We start from the raw sequence: 26,107 nt of genomic DNA on the forward strand, positions 1-26,107 counted from the left end.
GCTGCAGTATTTGGTTAAAACAGATCCAAATTAGAAAACTTTCTTTCATTGCCTGCTTCTTGTTGCGTACTCTGAACGGGCAGCAGGAATGGTAGCAATATCAGAAAGCAGTTATGTGGACCACAGAAGCAGTGCAATTCAATCTTTACCTGCACACATATGAAAATATTGCACAATTCCAATAATGTATGTGATGCTAATAGGGATTAATAGTCCTTCTTGAGCTTTCTCCCACTCCTGTTAAAATCACTAAATTAGTCCAAAAGCAGAAAAGGGAATGAAATGAACCTACATCACCTGTCTGACCATGTAGCACACTCCTCTCATTTCAAACAGGGTAGGGGAAGGGCATGCAGTTTGTTCCCACGTGTCTAGTATCTGTTAAAGACCTTAACGTCTTTATGAACCATCATACACCTACATTTCTCTGAAAAATGCCCAAATAGGATTATTCTATCTCCTGGTACTTTTGCCCTTTTCGCTGCTCTTTGTAGCACGTCACTCTCATCTGCTAGAAGCATCAGAAAGCAGAAATGACAGTTGCAACATAGGCTAGAGCAAAATAGCTTCCTTCTCATTACTTTTGTTTCTTTCAGCAGGAGAAAAGTGAAATATATGGTTCACATTTAAACATATTCATGCATCCAATTGTGCCCTTTCCTTAGCCAAAAGTGAATGTACTTATGCAGGTTCGGGCACCAATTTTTTGCTGATCCCCCACTAACTACTTCAGCCTTCCGTGCCATGTCATGTTTTGTTCCAGAGGAGCCTCCAACCCCCAGGAGCAGCTTTTCAGAGGGGATGGGTGGCTTATGTGGATAGGCAAGATTGGGAGACTTGGGTGCCCTGATTTGTGTGAGCAGAAGCACTCTCTGTTAAGGCAAGGCCACCACTGGATACAATCCACTGTACTCAATGTCCAGAACAAGTGCTGGGTCCAAGCAAAGTGCTTGTGAGAAGAGATAGTAGCTAATGGAGAGAATTAGGAAGCACAAGGAACCTACTTACAATTCAGTCAAATTCAGTGAAACTGTCCGTCCCCCGTCCCCCCGGTCTTTCTGGAAGAATTGTTCCCTTTCAAATAAAGCATGCAAAGTTCAATCTTCCACAGGAGACAAGACACAGGAACATAGCACTGCTACAGGTAAGTATGAATTATCACTAAGGTGGAGGATACCCAGGAACACACAAGCATTTCTTAAAAGAGTTGCTTCTACCAAAATATTTCATCCAGAATAAATGGCGATTCCAGAGAACAAAGGAACTGATGTTTTTCCTGATTGCAACAACAATGTTAACATTTAGGGCAAAGTAGGTACCTTCATCAAAATATTCAAACTGCAGAAAATCCCTCCTTCTTCTGTTCTCCACTCCTTATACTCTGTACTCTTGTTGTCTACTTATTGTAGTTCTGCAACGTTAACATAATGTTATTTATTGTTACCATAACAGCAATTCCTGGAGACATGAGTAGGCAGAATTCTACTGATACAAAGAAATTAAATTTATTTTCAGCCCAACCTGCTTTTTGCAGTGAGCCATCTAAATTAAAATGTAAATGCAATACAGTATGTTTCCTTCTGATAGCACAGAAGTAGTATACATAAACCATGAAATATTAAAACACAGCACACCATATTACACATAAAACATTTTTTTCCATTTCAAGTTTATTAAAACTTTAGCAGTACAAATGATCCAGGTTGTGGATTATCAAAAGACCAAACTGAAGTCCACATTAAAAAAAAAGTGTTCCCCAACATGTCTCTAGAACCTGGAGGCAGAATGGAAACAATAAGTTCATAAACTTATCCATGTCTGTCTTCATCAGTTCCAGCACTTGATTCATGATCAGATTTTTTATCTTTACCATGGGCACGTTCTCTCTCCTGATTCTTTGATTTTTGGTTGATCTCTTTTTCTTTTGAGGAACGGGACCTGTCTTTGTCCTTTTCCTTTTCCTTACTCCTGCGAGAAGATGATCTTTTCAATTCGTTGTCCTTGCTGCTTCGTCTCTTCTTTGAGTCAGGACTTTTATCCTGATCTCGACTCGCCTTTTTGCTTTTATTAGTCTCTGAGCTACTACTGTCACGGCTTTCTGAACGCTTTTTTTTCTCAGCATCCTCTTTTTTGTGAGAACTTCTGTGCTCTTGATTCCGATGCCGGTCTTTACTCCGGCTCTCCTCCCTCTCGGAGCTCTGTGACTCCTTCCTCCTCTTGTTTTCTTTACCTTTAGATCTTTCTGGTGTGCCTTTTCTGTCTCTGCTCCTTGACCTCCCTCTTCTTTTTACATCCTTATCTTTGTGTTTCGAGTAATCTTTACTTCTGCTGCGATCTCGTTCTTTACTTCTGGACCTGGCTCGCTTTCCTCTATCTCCGCTTTTGCTTCGCTCTCTGGTCTTACTATTTGAGCTGTGTTTGCTTTTAGACTGCTCACGTTCTCTACTCTTTGACTTTGCATGTTTTTCCCTATCTTTACTTTTAGTATGATTCTGACCGTTACTTTTAGATCCTCCCCTTTTATTTTTTTCTTTACTTCTGCTCCTTTCTCTCCCGTGGAAGTCATTATATTTTTCTTTGTCCCTCTCTTTCTCATAGTCCCTCTCTTTGCTTCCGGATCGTATTTTCTTTTCTTCATGTTTGCTGTGCCTTGAGTCCCGCTCCTTACTTTTTGACACCTCTTTGCTTTTGCTCTGGCTTTTGGATCTAGCCCTTTTTTTGGCCTTATTTTTGTTATGTTTGTCCTTATCGTCCTTCTCAGAATTTCTCCTTGTCTCTCTATCTTTACTGCCAGATTTGTGGTCTTTTGTTTTCTTTTCCTTTTCCTCCCTTCTATTAGGGCTCTCTGAAATTTGCCTGTGGTCAGATATTTTTCTTTCTTTTCCTCTCCCTGGGCTTTTCTGATTTGCAGCATCCTTCTTATTCTCATTAACTTCACCCCTTGAAAGAAAGAAAAAATGCTTTATGCATTCTAAACTTTTTTTAAAAAAAGAAAGCTTTTGAAGTAAGTGGGGGGAAAGTCAACTCAGTAATTGAAGCTGCATTATAAACATAATAGGTTGGATTCAGATACAATGAGGCTGGCAGAAACTGACTGCTCTGCCTCTGCCGCCGCCGCCGCCGCCCCAACAGCAACCTCTCCAGTCTCTTGAAAATGCTACACAGAGGAACCCTATTGAATGTGACAGGTTGTGATGGTGGTAGGGGCTGAGTGGGAAGGAGGGATACTCCAAAACCTGGATGGAGGTACCTTCTGTGGGGGCTACTAACATTGGTGCAGCTAGGTAATTTTAGATCTTGGACCATAGTCTTATGAAGGCTGCACATCTGACAGTTTTGTTGTATTACTTCAGCTGTGAAGCAGACAACCCATATTTTGCTTCTCTGCACCCCCACAGTGTCATTCCACGCTTTACAACTTGGTAAGTTAAACAAAAACAGGAACTGTTTGCCAAACACAAGAAATAGTCTGAGCATGTGCACTTTCACATTTTAAACTCACATAAATAATAGCATGATCATGACTACAGAAATAAAACTGACTTTGTTTCTGCTGCTCTGATCTCCACAACTATAGCATTTTGAAAAGAAAAAAGAAAAGAAAAGAAAAGAAAGGCTGCTGTGGCAAGCAAAGGCAGCCCCAGAGGGCCCTGGCATGCCTACGCTGGCCCGGGAGATGGCACTGGGCTTGTTTGCCACTGCCCCATCTCCTGCCATGCTCTGTTGCTCATTTAACCTTGGAGGGGATTTAAGCTGTGGGGCCCTGGACTTTGGTCCCATGATCCAGCCCTAGCTGCTCCGTTGGCTACTATGGGGAGGAGGGGGCAGGGAAACCTGCTTCTGTCATCCCTGTTGCATGTGCCTAAATCTGGATCCAATCCAATGATTTTATTATTATTATTATTATTATTATTATTATTATTATTATTATTATTAATTTTGTTGCCCATAACTCTAAGGCAAGATTACAAATGAGGAAGTGGAAGTGGAAAAAGCCACCAAAAGTCACTAATATAGTGCAAAAATGAGTACTGCTGTATTTGAGAAATTGTACTATTTTGCATTCCAGCCACACTGCTACACTAGAATAGAAAAGCAAGTTTCTTTTTATCACATCTTACTTGTCTCCCTTTATCCATCTTTCTCCACTTGATACTCTCATTCTCTGAGCTCTCTGCATCTCTTGTCTCCAGTGTGGAGGAGTCTCGCTGCGTCTAAAACGATCTCTTGACCTGGATCTTGAAGGGGTCCGGTAGCGCTTTGAAAACGGGAAAGAGAATGTTAGCTAAAAACTGGCTTTCTGTTTACACTAAATAACCCATTTAATAACTATCATACATCTATTGGCAAGTTGTTTCACCCAAAGCAGAGAAAATACATTTTTTAATTATAAATTTGAAAGCAAAGAATAATGTTAAGTTTTGTTTCGCTGTGGAATCTGATAAAGTCCCACCTCAAACCTAGTAAATTAAATTATCTTATTTTTGACATTGTGTCTTGTTCCGAATTATACATTGTACCAGCAATACAAACCTTTATAATCCTCAACTGAGGAAGACATTTCATAATCAGTTACTCATTTAATTTGTAATTAAAAAAAATACATTTATCATCAGTCAATGTATTATTTAGGGAGAATATTTTTCATGGGCAAGATTTCACAAAATTGTCATATCAGTTAAAATCCAAACAGATTAGGCATGATCCAGCTAAAATTAAGCACTTTTTAGTTTCATTGACTACAATGGGGGAGTTATGTTCAAATCTTTCCCACTCTAATCAATGGGACTGGCATAACTTTCACTAATTATGTCCCTAATGTTCAATTCCAACAAAAAGGCCACATTCGGACATCATTTTAGTCCACAATGGCTTAGGAAGCTAGGGGCAGTATCTTAGTTTAGAATTAGTCCACGAAGCCTCACCACATGACCAACCGAATAAGCTATTGTGCTTAGCTACTGTGCCTAATCTAATCCTCCACCCACCCACCCGCTCCCTGTCTTGCTGCAGTCCTCTCGCCTGAGCAGTGATGCTGTTTATCCCACTGATTACATCACAGCAGGAGCTACAAAGAGCGAAATCCCAAGTGCACCAAAAGGGGGTGGCAGCTAGAAAGCCTTGGAGGGTTGCAAGATCGGCACCAGACTTCAAACACAGTTCACCCACTGGGGAGGCACATGATCCAACAAGAAAACCCAGCACAATTATTCACCAAGGAGCAAATAACCCAGGTGCATGAAAAAGAGGGTGGAGGTTTGCAGGATCAGGACCAAACTTCATACAGAGCTGTAGAGCTCTTTCGCTGATTCCCCAAAGCACTAGAGTGTTCATTTGCTGAAGCGCAATTGCACATTTCTCCGCACGGGCAATGCTAGCAGAAATGGTTTAGTGTGTTCCCAATCCTGCAACTGCAAATTTGCACGTTTCCACAAATTTGCAAATGTGCATTCATCCTCCCACCAAAAAAGTGTTTCCATAAATAAAAAAAAAGGAAGAACCATTTTCATAGTTGTGAAACTGAGTCAAGATCAGTGTATTAAAGGATATTAGCCAAAGTTTAAAAAAAAACCCACAGATCATAAGAAGCCAAACATACCCTTGGTCCTCTTCCTTTTATTTTCCGACCAGATCTAGTCACCAACAGCCTTCTCTGATATGACTGACAGTTCGACAGGTTGCTAGAAAATAAGAACAGAAATACTTCACTACAGTTCTGGGATGACTCTGAAGGCGATTTTTCACTTTCTTCTATAGTAATGTATTCCTGAAGCTTTCAAACTGCACGTACTCAGAAATAGTTGACTAAATATTTAATCCACGGGAAAGAACTCAAACGTACAATTGTGCTGTTTTTGAAGACAGTGAAATCAAGATCAACCTTACAAAAAGTCGATGTTGAAATGCTTGTCCTAAATACACCATGTGAATATTTCCCTGAAATCAGTGGATATAGGAAGAACACTTTTTTCTTCCTTGTAAGAGACGTTTAATACAGTCAATTGCAATAACTACACAGAATATAAAATTTATTTGAAGCATTTCATATTATTATTATTATAATTATTTATTTATATAGCACCATCAGTGTACATGGTGCTGTACAGAGTAAAACAATAAAATAGCAAGACCCTGCCGCATAGGCTTACATTCTAAAAAAACCATAATAAAACAATAAGGAGGGGAAGAGAAAGCAAACAGGCACAGGGTAGGGTAAACAGGCACTGGGTAGGGTAAAACTAACATATGTCAGCATCCAGCAGATAACCTAAATCAATATATAGGTAATTCAAACTGACCACAAATTGCATTAAATGCATAACTGCATTAACATGAAATCATGAAAAACACACATAACTTTACCTCTCCCTTTCCTTTTCCCTGCTCTTTGTCTCTTTTTCCTTTTCATCTATTTTAGGAGGGCTTTTTCTCATGAGGAATCTGTTTTCTGGGACAGGAGGAATCTCTTCTGGACGGACAGTAGAAAGTGGCTGCTGTGATTCAGGTTTTTCTGTTTCACTTTCACTAGCTGAGCTTCATTTGTAAAAGAACAAAAGTTATTCATGTCTATTTTAAACATATGCTATTTTGCAATTTGCACATCTCAAACCAGGCATCTCGCATTAATTATATTTAAGAAACCTATGCGGGAAGATGCACCAAAGGTGTTAATTATTTTAATTTGTACTCTGCCACAAAGTTAAGCAGCATTAAAACTGTATGGTCCCTGAGAGGGTGTGCCAGGGGCCTTGCAATATTGAGAACCTCCCTCTCCACACTTGAAGCAGTCCTAACTACATCAAGTGTGGAGAGGGAGATTCACAATATTGCAAGGCCCAGAGACACCTTCCCACGAACCACAGGATTGCTCTCTACATAGCTCAGATTTCATTTTAAGTTATACTGATAGTCACCATGGTTGCAGTTATTTCAGAAATCATATTTTGATAAAGAGCATTTTGGAGATTCACAAAAACCTGAACAAGAAAATGACAAGGGATAATGGGTCAAGGTATCCAGAGCAGTCTTGTCCAGTTTTCCTGGATGAGTTTCAATTGGTGCAGCTCGAGAACCTTGACAAGGTGCTTGTACAGGTTTGTGCAACAACCTCCGTATTAGATCCTTGCCTCTCTTGGCTAATAAAAGCTAGCAGTGATGGAACAACTGCCTGGCCGAAGAAGAGATTAATGTCTCTTTGCAAGAGGGAGTGGTCCTGGGCTGCCTGAAAGAGGCAGTAATGAGACCACTCCTGAAGAACTCTTCCCTGGACCTGGAAAATCTTAATAACTTAGATTGTGAACCGCCCAGAGAGCTCCGGCTATTGGGCGGTATAGAAATGCAATAAATAACTATAGGCCAGTAGCAAATGTTCCATTCCTGGGCAAGTTCCTTGAGTCAGCTCCAGGCACTATTGGATGGGGACGACTATCTGGATCCATTTCAGTTGGGTTTTAGGCCTGGTTTTGGTACGGAAACAGCCTTGCTCGCCTGTATGTCAGGAGAAAGACAGGGTGTGTGTGATTCTGTTGATTCTCCTAGATCTCTCAGTGGCTTTCGATACCATTGACGACTGAGGTGGGAGGTACTCTGCATTGCAGAGGTTCCGCTCCTACTTAACGGGTCGGATCCAGAAGGTGGTGCTTTGGGGACATTGCTCGGCCCATGGATTCCCAGGTATGGGGTTCTGCAGGGGTCAGTCTTGTCCCTCATGCTGTTCAACATCTACATGAAACCGTCGAGTGCAGTCATCTGGAGTTTTGGAGTGCGTTGTCATCAGTACGCTGATGACATGCAGCTCTATTTCTCTTTCTCAACTTCATCAGATGAGGCTGTGGATATGCTGAACCTGTGCCTGGCCGCAACAATGGACTGGATATAAGGGCTAATGAACTGAAACTCAGTTAAGACAAGACTGAGATGCTGTTAGTGGGTGGTTCTGCTGACCAGATGGAGGATGTTCAACCTGTTCTGGACGGGGTTGCACTCCCTCTGAAGGAGCAGGTTTGTAGCTTGGGGGTTCTCCTAGAACCATCTCTGTCACTTGAGGCTCAGGTGGACTCAGAGGCATGGAGTGCCTTCTACCAACTTCGGTTGGTGGCCCAGGAACACCTCTATCTGGACAGGAATAATCTGGCTTCAGTTGTCTATGCTCTGGTAACCTCCAAGTTAGGTTACTGCAATGCACTCTATGTGGGGCTGCCTTTGAAGACAGTTCGCAAGCTGCAGCTTGTGCAAAATGCAGCGGCCAGGTTGATAACAGGAACCAGAAGGTCTGAGCATATAAGACCTACTCTGGCCCGCTTACATTGGCTGCCTGTATGTTTCCGAGCCTGATTCAAGGTTCTGTTTTTAACCTATAAAGCCTTACACACAGCTTGGGACCACAATACCTGATGGAACGCCTTTCCCGACAAGAACCTACCCGTACACTACACTCAACATCTAAGGTACTCCACCGAGTGCCTACTCCAAGGGAAGCTCAGAGGCCGGCAACAACAGAGAGGGCCTTCTCTGTGGTGGCCCCCCAACTGGGGAACGATCTCCCTGATGAGGCCTGCCTGGTGCCAACGCTGTTATCTTTTCGGCGCCACGTTAAGACTTTTCTCTTCTCCCAGGCATTTAGCAATATGTGATGAGCCTGGATCTGTTTTTTAGGCTCATAGTTTTTTTAAGTTGTTATAGGGTTTTAAACGTATGTGTATATTGTATGTTTTTTGTGGTTTTTAATTTTTGTATATTGTTTCTAAGTGTTTTAATCTTATGTAAACCGCCTAGAGTGTTTCGGTTACGGGGCTGTATACAAATGCAATAAATAAATAAAGGGTCATTGATACTTTCGAGCAGTTCTGTATTAAATTCTATACAACTGTTGTATAGGACAGTTGATTTCTAGTACTTTCACACACACACACCAAAATACCTCTTCTTGCTTTTTTTCCTCTTTTTCTTTTCTTTCTTATGCTTCTTGGAATTTTTTTTGTGCTTCTTTTTCTTCTTCTTTGTTTTTTCTTCAGAAGCACTGTCAGAATCAGATGACGAATCAGAAGAAGATTTTGAATCACTTGAACTTTCTGAATCACTAGATGAGGAAGATGACTTGCGCCTTTTCTTCTCTTCCTTCTTGGCTTGAAATTAAAGCAACAGACAAGTATTTACCAACAACAACAACAAAAAGCCCAAACGAAAAATGTTTTAAATGTTTGCAAATGTGTTTAGCTAAATTCATGGAGCCATAGCTGTCTAGAGGTTTATTTCAGCCATAGGGTGACTCATAAATTGAATAAATAAAAGAAATACTTCTGATCTATTTGTAAAGAAGAGACTACAACATGCCTTACACTTTCAAAACACCTTGCATTGCAGTAACCCAAAAGCCTTTTAAAAATTCTTGCCAACCCTATAGCTTGGTAAACAATTTTAACACTAACATTTTGTAATATACAGTATTATAATGAACTATAAGCTTGAAACAGGATAATGCTAATTTTTCTTTGGCTAGATTTTCAACATCCTCTTTTTCTTTTTAAGAACAGCACAGTATAGAAATATAATAAATACATTAAATAAATTTGACATAAACTGCTACTAAGTCATATTTTGGACACAATGCAAACATAAGCCAGAAAGAAACTTAGCAAGTCATTAATTATACTTCATCACCTTCTTCTGAAGCTTTCAATGTCATCTATTGTCACAGGCAGAATACAACAGGGAGCCAAGTTGGATCATAGTTGTAACCCAGTTTGTCTGGTTCTGATACCAGCCATGCCTTTTAAGAAGACTACCACTTATAGTAAGTGGGAATAATCAATTAAAAATTGATTAACAATTTCACTGATTATTATAAAGCAACTATGTCTGCTAAAAAGGTCTGATTTCCCTTACTAACACAGTTCCACACCATTCCCAAGCAGCCAGTTTCAATGATACTACAAATCAAAGCACATATTTCTTATTTCCCTTGCTCATCTTATCTATGTAATGTTTTATGTCCCCATAACTGCAAGTATTCTACCTTTCTTGCTTCCCTTGCACTGTCTCCTCCTTGCATGGATTTTCTGGCCTTACGTGGGTTACAAGAACCTCTCTTGTCTCATTGCTCAACTCTGGATATCAGCTGAGCCCTTATGCTGTTGTGATGTGATGCACACTTGTCATTTCAATCTTATTGTCATTTTATTGAGTTCAATCTTCAGCTTTTAAGATCTCAGCTCTTTGCAAACCAGCTGATCACACAGGCATCTTTCACCGCACAGTTCTGCTTACTGTCAACCATCCTTCACTCACCACAATGGCACATATCCTTTCAGTACCAGATTAAGATAATTTATTACAGTAATCACTGTGGGGCCACTACAAAAAATATTGAAGGACTGCCTTTACCCATATCTGCCTGCCTACACTTTTGGATCAGCAACGGAGGCCCTTCTCACTTGCCTGCCTTTGAGCAACTAGGTTGGCAAGTACAAAAGAAAGGTCGTTTTCCACAGTGGACTCACATATCTGGAATAGACCATCGGAATAGACCATCACCTGAGGTCTGTCAGGCCTCATCATTATGGTCTTTTAGGAAAGCTCTGAACACCGTTGATTTCCTCAGGCTTTTTCTTGAATTTTATCTACAATTGTGTGTTAGATTCTAGTACTGTCTGGGCTGGATGTTGTTATTATTGCTGGTGATTACTGATTTTATACATTTTTGCTACTTTATTATTATACGTGATTGTATGGGAACCACCTTAGAAAGGCTTTTGCCATTAAAGATATCATCAAAATATTTTAAATCGAGGTGGGCAACTTTGGGGATCTAGGGGGCACTTTGGACCCTTGAAGGCTATTCTCCAGCTGTCGCCACACCACCAATTTTGGTAGTGGCAAAAAAAACCCCAGTGGCTCACCACTGAATTTCATCAGCAAACTGCTACAGAGGGATAGAAAGGACAACTTTAGCTTATAGTGCACTGATATTTTTTTTGCAGCCACTGGGAATTTCATGTTGTCCACCCCTGTTTTAAATAAATAATTAGTTTCATGGAACAGTTTTTGTAAGCACACACAATTTTAAAAGCACTTCAGACAAGTTTGTTCTGGATTCCAGAGGGTTGAAGTTAGTAATTTAAACCGTATAGTTATTACAGTGACTACACAATAGAAATATTAACGTTTTAAACCAAAACATTTCAGCTTCCACCTTGTTCCTTTGCTCCGATGTGAATCAAAGGGTACTGTAGCCAATGTGGCACTTATAGAACAGTGAAGATGGCATATTTCCAAAGTGTTGGTTTTGCTGTAGAAAAGACTTAAGACACATAACGCATATACACACACATATAAAATACAGTACATACATATTTTCAGATTGCAAGGAAACTTATAGGTCAGCCTTCCATCCAGAAGGGCCCTCAAAGCAGTACAAAACATAAAGCAACAGTATATTCAAAACACAATAAAAATGTGAGCAGCAATAAAAAACCCACAAACAAAACCATCAAAGCATTGGTACCAACAAAGGAGACATAAATAATCCAGAGCAAAGGCACAACAAAACGGCAATCTTCACTGGATGTCAAAATGCCACTGAAGAGGAGGTCAGGCAGACCTCTTAAGAAAGAGTCCTTCATAATCTGGGTGCCACAGCCAAAAAGGCTCTGCTCTGTGCACTTGTGACACATCTACTGAAGATTAGAGGATCTTGTGGAAGAAGGCGGTCCTTAAAATATCCTAGTATTAAACTGTTTAGGGCTTTAAAGACAAAAACCAGCACTCTGAATTAGGTTCAGAAACAAACTGGGAGCCAGCGCAGATTGAACAGTAATTGGGTGACATTATCCAGAAAAGGAGGCACAAAGTTCTAGGATAAGAGGAGAAAATGTGAGGCAAGAGCAGAGGAAGAGAGGAAGGGAAGACTGCACAAATAGCAGAGGAGATGGGAAAGGACAAGGGTAGGGCGAAGTATAAGGGGCATTCAGGTGCCACCTCTCTACAGAGGGAGAACTTCTCCCTCAACCCTAAGCCAGTAGCCCCCTTAGGCAACACACATGCCAGGGGTACACAGCAATGTTTGGTTGGAGGGCCCCATTGTACCCTCTAATAGTGAGCTTGTGTGGTTGAGCGCCTAACAGTCTGGAAGTGAAACAAGGCCAGTAACAAATAAGGTAGTGGGCTCTACATACTGAGGGAGCTCCCCTGGTAAACAGAAGTATAGAAGGTTGTACATGAAAAGAAAGGGTAAAAGAAAAATAAATAAACCCAATACAGTGGTCTCGAGGAGCCACAGAATGTTGTGTCAGAAAAGAAAAACAGGAAAATGGTTGGGGGGGGAGGGGGCGGGCTTGCACTAACAGCCTATAGTAACTTGGAAGGGGGGGATGGCTTTTTGTCTGCAGCCTTGATCAAGAGCAATCAGTTTTGGGGATAGAGATAGACTGCAATATTTTGTTGCAGGCCCCACTTGTTATTCATTAAATACGTTGTCTGTATCAAAAAATTCAGTAACTGCTCCCAGTCAGATCTGATGAATACCTCTTACAAAATCGAGAAGAGAGACACCTTTAGAAATAATTGAATAGAGAGGCACCTTTAGAAATAATTGAATAGGTATTTCAATCTTACCTTTTGATTTTTGAATTAGCTCTCCACAACTCATTATTCGTACTTCAGCATAAGGTTTACTAGATGCATCTGTTTTCTGGTTTTCTATTTCTCTTACAACATCTTGACCAGAGATTACTTGTCCAAACACAACATGAAGCCTAAATGATTAAAGCTTAGTTTTAAAAGCTGACTGGCACCGCTTTCAAAAATTTCAAGTAGGTATCCAGTTATCAAGTTAAGAAATGCAAGGACACTTACCCATCTAAATGAGGGGTAGGTTTCGTTGTTCTTTTGATGACACCAAGAGCAAGAATTTAACAAAAGAAAGGTAATATTAGTATCTGGGGTGGGGATAAATGTGGTGTATTATGCTACAAAGTAGCAGATACAAACATATTCAAAGGCATAGAAGCTATAATTCAAATATCAATACATTAAAAAGTTGCACTTGGCTTTAAATTAAATATTATGTGTAATTTTTACACATTCATGTTATATGGGCCAAGTTCTCATTGAGGTGGCAAGCCTGTTTCCAAGCTGTACCGGAGGGGGGAGACTCACATCACTGGATGCTCCTACATACAAAGCAATTTCTGCACACAAAATTAGATGCCATGAAAAAGGCTAAAAGAGAACCATTCTCCCTGGCATCTTATTTTCTCTGTGGAGGGAATGTTTTGTATTCAGTGATGTGAGCCCTCAGCTTGCAGTCTGAAGTGGTACAGCTCGGACATAGCTTTACCACCTCAGTGAGAACTAGGCCATAGTCTCTTTCAATAAATGAGAAGACATGTTGCCTGCTTTCAGAAGCATAACCTTCCTAATGTGGTTGGGATTATAAGTGTTTACACCCAGATAAAATACCGCACCAGAATCTCTCAAATTGAACTTATAATCAAGCAAGTAAGTGTTTTCAGTTGATAGTCAGCATTAATAATCACTCCTCTCAAAGCAAGAAACTAGCCTAACTAAAGAGTCACAGAGGCAAAAATAGAGACTAAAATAGGAGTGGGACAAAGAACTGTAGGAAGAGAAATGAGATGAAGGAAAGGCAAAATTTCTGAAGGCACAGCAGTTCTCAATATATTACCCTACCAACAACTCCATCTAGTTGCAGCTGGTAACTCTCAGTTCAGACTGGAGCTTATTAAAGAAAAAGGATGGAATCTTTTCATCACAATAAGGAAGACTCATGTCTTAGTTCCATTATAAGAGTCTGCGATGAAGAGAGAATACAGCTCAGATCTGCATACTTCACTTCCCCCTCACCGTGGGCAGATCTAACTGGGAGATTATCCCCATTCATTTGTTACCTTCTGTCCACACTGAAAGTCAAAGAAGCGGGCATTCAAACCCCAGGCCTGTTACTAATTTCACCATGGGTAGAATCCTGGGTCAAAGCATCTAAGCAGGCTTTTTGTTACCCTTGGGATATTCAGCAAGGCTTGTTGTACACACAAAGTAGCTTGCTCTTAACAGATTTAGAATATCTGTGCTAAACAAGCATGGCCTCTCTCAGCCTTTTATTTGCTATACCTATATCCAGCTTTTCCATTAGAAAGCTCAGAGCAGATTACACAGGGCTCTCAATAATAGTCTATTCAGGCACTGATCTGATCCAGACTTCCAATGCTAGAGCACCAGGTCGACACAAATCTCTTCTGGGATAGAAAGCAGTAACAGCTTCCCCTAATGAATAGCTGATTTTGATTCTAACACACACAACTAAATAATTAAATTTATTCCGTATGATCCTATCATTTAATCCTATTTATTACCTCCAAAATAAATATTTAAGAGCACAGTTACATTTTGAATCTTATTCATACTTTGTAAACAGAAAAGGAATTTGCCATTTCAACGATTCAAAGTTCTTACAATTTAAATTGTAAGGACTACCATCCAAATGCTGAAAGAAACACAGTGGAGCTGGCATGATACTTACATAAAAAACTGTGAACCATTTGTATCTTTCCCTCTGTTGGCCATTGAAAGGAGAAATTCTTTGTTGTGCTTTACAGCAAAGCTTTCATCTAGAGAAAGCGTTTCAATTACTTCAGAAATCCAAGTATTACCTTGCACTGGCATTTCTTTAGCATTTTAAATTAGGACTGTCAAACTACACAAAGGTATCATTGCAATGCCAAGTAGTATTCAAATACGTTAAAAAAAAGCACCGTACACCATAATTCTCAGTCTACTACACAAAAATATAAATACTATTATCTGATCAACTCTGTTGAATCAAGATTATCATATGATAGATGAACATAACAAAAGTGGGCCTATGTTGTAATTCAATGAATTTGTTGAAGAAGAGTGCACTTAAGGGACTGAGCCTTCACTGCTCAGAAGCCCCAAACTCAGAGACTTCTGAGATTCCTATTCCCAGCCGGGTTGCAGCCAGCAGGGCAGGAGGAGCAACGGAGGTCTCCTTTCTTTTTGCTAGACGGGCTCTTCAGCCCATCTAGCAAGGGCACTTTGGAGGGGGAGAGAAGGAGGCTGGAGCATCATATCCTCTGCAATCTCCTCCCTTCCCCACCCACTGGGACACCTCCTTTTCCTCCTCTTCAAAGTTGATTTTTCGACCTTGGTGTGGCATCCAGCGTGGTTCTCTCCATCCCAGCAGTGAGGAAACGGATCTGACTCCCCCTTCCAAGGTCAGACCGCTGTCTCCCACCTCGGAAAGGATTTTCTGAGCTATCCTAAGCTTCCTGGGTTGCTTGCCCAGGGACCTTAGGATTAATCTCTTAAATTCTCATTCAATTAGCCCAAGCAGTGTGTTTTTGTGAAAACAAGATAATTATTTTGTTTATAAATGTGTGCAAAACCCAGCACCAATAAGAGGAAATAAAGTTTGCCATTCAAAAACACTCCTATGTACAAAATAGATAATCCTGAAAATTAAAACTACACACAACAGAAATTCCAATTATTTATACAAATGCAGTATTGTGCAATAGACTTGCTTACAACAGCTTTGAATCATAATAGTTTGATCCTTATTTAACTTCAAAAAAAAGTTTTAACACCACGACACAATTCCAAGTTTTCAAAAAGCACGCTGAACTATGATTAGTCAGTAAGCATCAGCAACCAGCCATCTTGCAGCTCGTAAAGGGAAAGATAGAAACAGTACGGTCCCACCATTGGCCTGCTTGGATCAACTACCACTTAAGCAACCATCTCTCTGCTTATATTAAGCGTCTGTACAGTGATTGGGGTGATGTTTTATTTTCTCTCTCAGGATGCTGGGATAGAAGCAAGTTTGCCAGGAGGGGTGTTAGGAAAGGCTAGGCTGAGCAGGACAAAGGAAGGTTAGATGGATACGAGACACAAGACTGTCTTGCCCCTCAATAAGATTGGAATTACAACCTCAAAAGAGGTACAACCAGAGGTGCAAAAGTGAGTTGGTAAATCACTTACTGTATTATGAGACCTCAAGAGAGAGAGAATTTTAATAATCTATAATTATTGAAAAGCTTGTGACACCTGCTCTGAGTCTTAAGGATAGGGCAGGCTATGACAATAAATAATTTTGTCTGCATATTAGGGGCCATAAAAGACAATTTTCTTAATATACATATTCTTAAACCAACAGCAATGACAGGGAGTTGCAGGATATCTTGATAAGATACTATTCTTACCTTCAAAAAAGCCACCATATATTGATTCTCCTCCTCTACCATTTCCTTGTATTAAAAGAAAAACGTATTACAAATAACAGTAATGATTGCAACTTATTATAAATTCTGACGTTTCTACTCAGTTTTAAAGCCCTCACAGTAAATATTATATTACCATAAAGAATATTAATTTCTGTTTATCTAGAGAAATCTTAAAAGACAGACTTCCACGAAACAGAAGCTGCTCTATATTTTCTTCATATTTTATAAGTGTACAATTTTTACAAACATCAGTTGGCATCTTAGTAATGTTCATTAGAAAGGCATTTGGCTTCTGCTTTCTTAAAAATGGTTTAAAGAGGCCCCTATCATGAGTATACCCACTGCCATACCTTCACTGAAGTCACCTCCTTGGATCATAAAATCTTTCACAACTCTATGAAACAAACAACTTTTGTAATGCAATGGCTTCTGTGTTGATTTTCCTGTACCTTTTTCACCTGCAGAGGGGAAAAACATTCAACTCTCATTAACCTTTAATAGGAAAACTTCTCAGGGGTCAACAGAATTAAAACTGTAAATTAGGTTTTGATCTATTTTGTAACTCTACTTGTCAAAGCCTATAAAAGAAAGAAAAAGATAGTATTCACCAACTAAAAATGATTAAATAAAAAGGAAGCACCTACTTTCCACCCAAATCTTAAGCACATTATAGGAAGTAAATACCATTTTTTTTCATTGAAACTCTTATATAATGGCCAAAATCCAGAGAATTACTTTAGGGATGGGCAACGCATTTCACAGGTCATATTGAACGTCTATTTTTATGCCATATTACAAGCTGCTTTGAAACTCTCTTGAATTTCCTAAATGTGAGGAACTACTATTCAAAAAATTAAAGTCCCACATCCTGATGAGCATTTGTGGTTAGCTTGAGTGTGCCCTATGTGTTCAGTCCTGGGATGCTAATCGCTTAGTTAGCTAGTGAAGAAAGCAAGTGTCAGTTTTACAGGACTGAAAATTCTTGCTTTTCACATAAATGAATTCCAAAAAGTATGTCATTCACGTTATGGTTCACTACATAGTTATTGTTTTGCTGTACCGTGTGAAAGAACCTAAAGACAATTAAATCTGGACAAGCTTTATATAGTAAACTAGTGTAAAGCTCATGTCACCATGGGCACTATTAGTCTGAGGGCAAAACATACTGTTCCTATGAAGAGAGACTGAAAGAACTGGGCATGTTTAGCCTGGAGAAGAGAAGATTGAGGGGAGACATGATAGCACTCTTCAAATACTTAAAAGGTTGTCACACAGAGGGCCAGAATCTCTTCTCGATCCTCCCAGAGTGCAGGACACAGAATAACGGGCTCAAGTTAAAGGAAGCCACATTCCGGCTGGACAGCAGGAAAAACTTCCTGACTGTTAGAGCAGTACGACAATGGAATCAGTTACCTAGGGAGGTTGTGGGCTCTCCCACACTAGAGGCCTTCAAGAGGCAGCTGGACAACCATCTGTCAGGGATGCTTTAGGGTGGATTCCTGCATTGAGCAGGGGGTTGGACTCGATGGCCTTGTAGGCCCCTTCCAACTCTGCTATTCTATGATTCCTTGACTCCCACTATGTCAGTCCTCCAGAAGCTATATGGAGGTTACTTCCCTTTAATAAAACTTTTGACCCTCACTTCCTCACACCCGTTGCCACTGATCAACATTCCCTTCTTCCCGTCAGGCCTCAAGCCCACCTCTTTCCCTCTTCCCCTACATTTTAAAATTCATTTTATCTTGAAGCCGCTTCTTTTCCTCCTGTACCACCACCTCAGAGCATTTGCCGCCACCTCTACCCCTATCCCCGGTGCCAATATGTGCACTCCGAGAGCAAAATCGACTTGCAAAGCCCAAGGCCCTCCGTCTGTCCCCACCTTTGTGTTTTTCTTCCTGCACACTTCCATGGCACAGAGCTATGTGGGAGTCGTTCTCCGACTGCCTTAAGCTCCTGGCCAGAGCGTGGAAACATTTGGCTAGTAAAGCTCGAGAATTGAACTTTATCAAACTTTCAAAGTATGTTGCACATCTACAATACTCAAGCTACAGTTTTAAAAAAGAATGAACAAAGTCAGTCTGACAGATCTCTAGTATTAAGCATTAACCAAAAGTATTCTTATATAGACTAGCATAAGGCCCATGTTTCCATGAGCACTAATAGTCCTCCTTTCCCACTTTTTTAACCCTCGGTCCCCCACCATAGAGAGGCTCATGAATAATGCAAATATGGCTTATGCATAGTGAATCCCCCGTCCAAAATATGCATGTGGCACGGCCCCACCAATCCCTCGCATGTCCTGATTGGCCGCCTCCATCCCCTTCCCTGCTGGCGGCAAAAGCCTAACCGCGTGGCTGTACCTGGGACCCACCTTCGCAGCACACTAACTGGCCAAACAGGGCTGTCCATCATCCTACTGGCACAGGGGCTGCACTGACTGTTTGGTGTGAAGGAAATTAATTGCTATTAAAGCTTGAGTGTTGAACTTTTTCAAAGTTTCAACATTTTCTGCATTTCTACACTGCTCAAGCTTCAGTTTAAAACAAAAATTAGCAAAATCGGTCTGGTGGATCTCAAGTAATAAACCTTACTCTACCATATTCTAATATAAGATTATAAAACTATAGGAAAATATCTACAAACCTGTACAAAGGCAGCGAAAATTCTCACATGTCTTTGGACAAACATCTGAAAATAATTCCAAGACAACTCTTCCAGCTAAAAGCAAATCGAAACAAAAAGATTAAAAATACATAATTTAAGACATTGCACTTATACTCACTAAACATAGCTATCCTTAGTGATCACACATGACCAAGATACACTTATTGCAATTGGACTTAACCATGCATTTTAGGATTTGAGCCAACATTCAATATTAAAGCCAGTGGCATTTCTCTTACCAGGTACATTGTTGATGGCTATGTCAAAAAAGCAACGTGGTCTCTGGGTTTTCACTCCCATGGCTTCAAAATTTTAAGACTGTAACAGAATTACAAATTGTAAGTTTTCCATTTCAACTAGTGAAATTAGTTCTGCTAAATTTGAAAGCATTTTAAAAGGAAAAAATGGATTGTGGAACCTAGACCATGGCACACTAATAAATGAAGAAAGAGCAGATAAGAAATATGTTGTTTTCCTTGTAGAACTAAAGATGTAAGTACAGTGATGCAATGATGAACAGAAGTATTTGAGTTGTGATCATTCTCATGACCTCCAGATGAGCAGTGCACTGAATATGGCAGATATGAGCACATGAGACAAGCCTGAACTGCACGACATTCAACTTCCAAGTGTTTACCAGATTATCCTCATTATGCTGGGGATTATCTACAAGCAGTTGGAGTGGGAAGGGAGAGAATAAAAATATGGCACCAATTCAATGTGGCACCACCTGAAATTATACTGTTGTCATGAAAAAAGCTTGGAGTAACCAGGAGTGTATTTTTATGTAGAAGGACCATGATCTTCATTCTAGTTGGTAGTCAACGAAAATTCCTGAGCTCCTAATTATTTTATTCTAAGTAAATGGGCCAGTTTGCATGAACTAACTTAAGCCCATCATTGCTTATTTAAGCTACAGTGTGTTGTGGCGCATGCAGGTGCCCATTTTGAATATTCAACCTGCAGCTTGTCATGTATTATGAACCTGGGAACTATGGGTTATACGAGGGTTAAACAAAGGGTTTAACCCTCGCATAACGCAGTCTCCAGATTCAGATGACACGACAAGCCGCAACTTGAATATTCAGGAAGGTATCCACAGAGATCATGTGAACCCAGTGAATGTCTGTTGCGCCACACTCCAGTTGGTGGATCTTAAAGATATTTATATCTATAGAGATATATAGATAGTTCATCAATATAGAAATCAGGAAAAGGTTAATTACATTTTTGAAACTGAATGATTTGGCTAGGATTGTATCCACTCATTATGTTACTAATTCATGCTAGCTGCAACTTGAAAGAGCAACCACACAATTTAACTATGGCTTGTAAATAGTTTCTTATGGATGCTTTCGGCACTCAAGTCTCATATCTTATAGATTCCTTTAATTTGGCCTTCCCAGTTTTCTTTGCCTGCATTTGCAGCTGCCATGGAATAAAGCCACTATGCACAGCAGAGCATGTGCAGATGGGTTAGGTGGAGTGGGTATTCACACTCTTAAGATATGAAGTACTATTTTAGACATGTCTTCTCAGAAGTAAGCCCAAATTAATTCAAAGGACTTACGTGTAAGGGTGTATAGTTTGTTAGAGCAGGAACAAGCAATGAGCAATCACATGGTTTCCCCTGACATTCGGAGCAGGTAACTGTGATTTAAGTTCCTCTACAAACCAGGATCACAAACTATGGTTTAATCCTGGTTCGCAATTCTGCTTTGTAGGAAGTGCTTACGCCAGTTTCCACCTCTGGATGTCAGAGGAAAATAAGGTAGTCTTCACTGAAGAGGAAAGGAAGGAAGGAGCACTTAAGCTTGACCCACTCCAACAAACAATGGGAACCACTGTTTGAACCACGTCATTCTGACCTCTTCTTATTGGATTGTTTAAAATTAACTAAGAGAATGCATTTCTGCAATGGCTTTAAATCTGAAGAATTAAATTAATGGTTGAAGGGTCAAGGAGGTGCACTTTCATTCAGTGTACATGTGCTTTACAGTTTTGAAAAATATTTTAATGTTGTAAAAATGTAACATATAAAATTACATATAAATAGTATATGTAGAATTTGCACATGGTTGCAAATGCTGGTTTGTATTTGCTCATAACAATAATTAGCATTAAGATCATTGTACATGCAATGATAGCTACTGTCAGCTCTGAAAAGGCAGAAGACGAGAAACTGCATGCAAAACAGAGCAGGACAGATGAAGGAACATGCAAGCCTGCAGAACATTCCCAATCTTCTAACCATGATTAGGAAATTGTAGGGTGTTATGCCCACCCTGGGCAACAGCGATGCTGCATAGTTAATGCAGCATCAGCAAAGCTTTTGTCAGCTTATGAATTCAGAAAACGTAAAAGCTCCTTTAAAAAGTGAGATATAGAACGATGGAGTTTCTCCCAAAATCACAGCGTAATGCACATCTTCTCCCTATTGCGTCTATCATTCTTCCCAACCACATCTTCTATGAGCACATCTTTAATCAAGGAAGGAAAACAGATTGCATACTTCCTTAAATATGGAAGGACTGGTAGGCCTGCCCAACATAGGCATCATGTCCCTCCTATAGCTGGTAGTAGGATGCCATGTGGGCCTGATAAGCCCTGCTGGTGCAACATCTCAGGTGTAAATTAGGCAGTATATAATGGGTCTTTGTGATCAGATCCTGGATTGTCTCTGGCTGATTGTGTTTGCTATCTGTTTTATGCCCTCATATAATTGGTTTTTAATTTATATAATGTATTTTAATGGTTTTTAATTTTTGTGATCAGCCCAGAGAGCTTTATCCATAGGGCGATATAGAAATATAATAAATGAAATGAAATGAAAATACATGAGGGCGGCAAGGACATTCCAAGATCCAGGAAATACAAGTGGGCTACAAGTATGGACAGGGAAGGGAATGCTTTTAGGATGTTTTTTAGGATGTTTTAACAATGTATACTATGTTTTTAATCAGTATTTTATGTATTTTATACTTACTGTTGTTCCCCACCTCGATCAAAATGGAGAGGTGGGTAAGAAATAAATGTTTTATTATTATTATTATTGGCTGAAAACCAATGTTCATGGAAAATGCGAAACTGAAAAAATGTTTGATCAACTTTTTAATTTGTTTTTCATTCTGAGTATTAGAATAAGTAAATCATCATTGCAGATACAGAGTCATGAAACAGCTAGAAAGTTTGTCACTTGAAAACTGAAGATTGTGGGCTGATTTACATGCAATATGAGTTCCAGTTTAATGCAATATACAGTATATAGAATACATGTGGAACCCAAACATTCCTAGCGATTCAACTAAAAGATAGATGCATACAACTTACACTAATGGACATTAATTCTGAAGCCTGCCTAAAGTCTTAAGAATCATTCAAATATACAGTAATGGCCCCATGTCCCTCCAACAAGCAGTGAACACCCCATTTCTGAGAGACGTATAGGGGCTCTTTGCACGTAACAGCTGTTTGCATGTAACCTATGATTTGTTGGGATGAGCATGAGCTGTATCTGGTTTGCAGCAACAACCTACAAACACCCCATACACAAATTATTTGCGAGTTAAACAATTCTAAGATAATTTATGAACAAATCATGGGTTAATGTTAGGAGTTTTTTAACTGACAAACAGCCCAGAGTATCCAAGTTTGGACATCGTTTAGCTGTAAACTGCCCAGAGAGCCTAGGCTGTTGGCAGTATAAATATGTAATAAAGTGTTTGTAGGTTATTGCTGTAAACCAGAAGTGGCTCACATGCTATTTGCGTCCCTGCAAATTGTAGGTTAGTTAACCCACGATTTGCTGCCAAGTGCCACTGTTATGTGCAAACCAGGTCTTAGGAGGATTAGCAACAAGGGTTCACAGCTAGCAGCATTCCTGCCTGCCTAACATGGCTAGCTTAATAACACTGATTGCTAGCTTAATAGACTAGAGGCAAAACCACATCATGGTACACAATATTAGCACTGTATTACAGTAAGCACTAGCCTAGCACCATCTCACCTACAGCACACTTGCCAATAAGGCTCTGGTAGGGAGAGTAAGTATGGGGAAGGGAAGAGTACTCATTCAAAGTCCGCAACATTAAATAAACAAAACATATGATTTGTTGTTTACAGAAATGTGTCCTGCACTCTAGCTGTGAAGAAGAGCTTTCTTTCCTAAAGGAGTTAACTTTTAGGTCTATTGCTCATCACAACTTTTGACAATGGGGATCAAGAATTACCATAGCCACCAAGGTTTGACAGAGAAAAGTAATATACTTGTTCTGGGCTAAGGCTGCAATCCTTTACAAACCAGCAAGGCCCACTGAACTTGAGGAAACTTACTAAGTCAATGAAATGTATACCCAAATAAATGTCGTTAAGATAAGAGCTGTTTGTAAACAATGGATTCCCCAAATGTCAGTTGGCACCTTTAATTGGATAAGAACAGCTCTACTGGATCAGGCCAAGAGTCCATCCAGTCCAGCATCCTGTTTCTAACAGTGGACAGCTGGATGCTTCTGGAAAGTCTACACACTAAGCATGAAGGCCAGAGTATGTCCCCAGCATCTCATATTCAGAGGTATACAGCTGGTGATGTGGGTTTAGGGGGGGCGGATTTTAAATCAGAAAATATTCCAGAAAAAAAATCTGATATGTTTTCTGCTGCTGTAACTCTATAGACCTGATTGGTTTATTAAGTGTAAGTCATCATGCTCAATCTTAATAAGCCCACAAAATGTTACTAGTCTGTATTTTATTTTTTAATTAGCTTGCTAAAAGGCTGGCAACCTGCATTCCCATGCTGGCTACAGAGGAGGGAAAGCTCCTCTTTCTATCCAGCATAGAAATGCACGCTATTAGCAGGCTTGCAAAAGACTTGCCTTATATGAAGTGGGCTGGTGGAGGAGCATCCCTCCTCTGCCAGCCTGTTCACTCACCTGCATGAAATTGCTTGTTTCCTATGGTGATCAGGCAAGTGGTTAAACACAGCGCTAAAAAGTAGCTTGTATTAACTATAAATATCTGAAATGTTTTCCCAATAGTCATATGTAGTTGAATTAAAATATTTGATTGGGGGGATTAATAAAGTGCACAGTATAGTTTAGTTTAAATATTCTATTAACTACTTTAAAGTTTTACTTCAAAAATATTTTAAATGCTTGTAAATTTCTTAAGACATGACATTGGCAACATAATTTTATGACCTCTATCATGTCCTCCTTTAGTTGCTTCCCAAAGTAATCGTGTTACTTTTTGTTGTTGTTAAATGTATATGTATTATTTTATCATTGCATGTGGCCAATGAACACAGAAATCATATATGTTACACTGTACATACAGATGCTTATCTGAACTTCAAATTTTCAGTTCAGACAAGCCAAGTCTGTAGTCCATGTATCAAATAAAAGTGCCTTGTATTGGACCAAATAAAAACTGATAGCATGTAAGCTCCAGTATTTGACACAAATCAAGTACATGCTATCACCCTGCAAACAGCATGTGAAAATAAGTACAGGTGGAACAATAATACACAGCCTTTATATAAACACTTATAGAGTGCTCAAAGTGCTTCCTCTGGGTAGAAGTGTACTCACCTAGTTCTCCCCTCTTCCCATTGTGTCTGTTATTCCACCACTTCTTGCTATTTGCATCTTACCTCTCTACTTTGCTATTATTGAAACCGACTCCCAGGCCACCTTCCTTCCCTTCTCCCCCCAAATTACAGGGCTGCAAACTCCCACCTTCATTGATCGAGAACGGTAACGCGTTTTACACACGGAAGAACGTCATTGAAACATTTCCCTGAATTGGAGGGAAGGCAAGAGGGAGTGGGGTCTATTATTATTATTATTATTATTATTATTATTATTATTATTATTATTATTATTTAGACACTGGTTCAGGAAACTCGGAAGGCGGGGGGGCGTCTCTCTATTTCCTCCACCACCACCACCATCACCGGCCAGCGCCTCCCCAAGTTTGCATTCCACAATAGCAGAACGACTCCACTCCCTCCTTCCCTCCAGTTCAGGAGGGCCCCATATTTCCCCTCAGCCACTCTCCGCGAAGGGGCTATCGCTCTCCTTTCCCCGACCCCTTGACTTGTTGAGGGGGCGACGCTCCCTTAGTACCAGGTCCCGAGTCTGGCTGAGAAAAAGGCTCCCCTACCCTCGGCCAGCGTGAGGCAGATTCAAACTGGAAGAGCTCAAGCCCTCCCCTCCTCGCTCTCCTCACCCCCACCGCCATAGCTCGAAGATACTCCCGCTTCTCCCTCACGGGACCCCTTAAATTTGCGGACCACGCAACCGCGGCCCCCTTCCGCAGAGGCTCCGCTCGCCACTCACCCCAGCCGCGCTCCCTGGGCCCAGAATCTCCCTCCCGCCGCGCTCTTCACCACCTCGCCGCCGCCATGTTAGGATCTGGTGCAGCACGGACTGCGTCAGTGGAGGAGGGGAGGAAGCGGGAAACCCGGAGCGGCTAGTGGCTGGCGAGGGCGGAACGGATGGGAGCGGGGTGTGCGCGAGAGAGAGAGAGTGAACGTGAGAGAGAATCAGAGGTTCAGGCGGCAAGGCTTCACCCTTCAGATTGCCTCACCCTTCAGATTGAGAAGAACGGCTATCTCGGAGGAAAACGCTTTAATCTGCTCAACTGGGCCGCTTCCCGCCCCTTTTGGCGCGCGCACACGCAATTCTTCCTAAGGCCGGAGAGAGCTCCTGTACCGAATACCCTCGATTGAGATGCCCTCGATTCGGTTCTCTATCGACTTGAATGAGGTCCCCTCAAACCACAGGGATTAAAGTTTCAAGTCATCTGCCCCTTCACACAAAACATCATCGGTGCATGGCATGTTGGACGCAATTGTTTTGGGCTACGGGGCGCCTGTTCAACAGAGATAGGGAGTGTGTGGCCCTCCAGATGTTGATGGACTGCAGCTCCCATTATCCTTCACCTCTGACTATGCTGACTAGGGCTCATGCAGTCCATCAACATCTGTTGACCGTATGTTCTTCCCCCCTGCTTGTACAGGGAGCATTGCTAAGGCACATTATGGTGACACGTTGGTGAAGTTATCAGGTGCTTATATTAAGACATTAAACTTTTTTTAAAAAATGGTCCTTTGCATTAAATATAAATGTGCAGAATGATCATGTCGACATATTGTGGGAGACTACTGTTTGCCTCTGGACTGA

The 26,107-nt window shown here is 40.6% G+C and overlaps 1 protein-coding gene across 1 annotated transcript; it reads right to left on the minus strand.

Moving 5' to 3' along the window:
- Window positions 1–1,540: 1,540 nt before the first annotated feature.
- On the minus strand, window positions 1,541–25,432 carry PPIG (peptidylprolyl isomerase G). Its single transcript, XM_063116420.1, has 13 exons — window positions 25,262–25,432; window positions 19,166–19,244; window positions 18,906–18,980; window positions 16,613–16,720; window positions 16,242–16,286; window positions 14,540–14,627; window positions 12,853–12,882; window positions 12,613–12,752; window positions 8,921–9,125; window positions 6,364–6,534; window positions 5,600–5,681; window positions 4,122–4,258; window positions 1,541–2,940 (listed from the first exon to the last, which is right to left on the minus strand). Exons 2-13 carry the CDS (start codon window positions 19,224–19,226, stop codon window positions 1,809–1,811), a joined length of 2,274 nt encoding a protein of 757 aa, XP_062972490.1. The 5' UTR covers window positions 19,227–19,244; window positions 25,262–25,432; the 3' UTR covers window positions 1,541–1,808.
- Between the last annotated feature and the right edge of the window lie 675 nt (window positions 25,433–26,107).

The sequence above is a fragment of the Elgaria multicarinata genome, chromosome 2 (genome assembly GCF_023053635.1).
Source record: "Elgaria multicarinata webbii isolate HBS135686 ecotype San Diego chromosome 2, rElgMul1.1.pri, whole genome shotgun sequence".
In the NCBI taxonomy this organism is placed as follows: domain Eukaryota; kingdom Metazoa; phylum Chordata; class Lepidosauria; order Squamata; family Anguidae; genus Elgaria; species Elgaria multicarinata.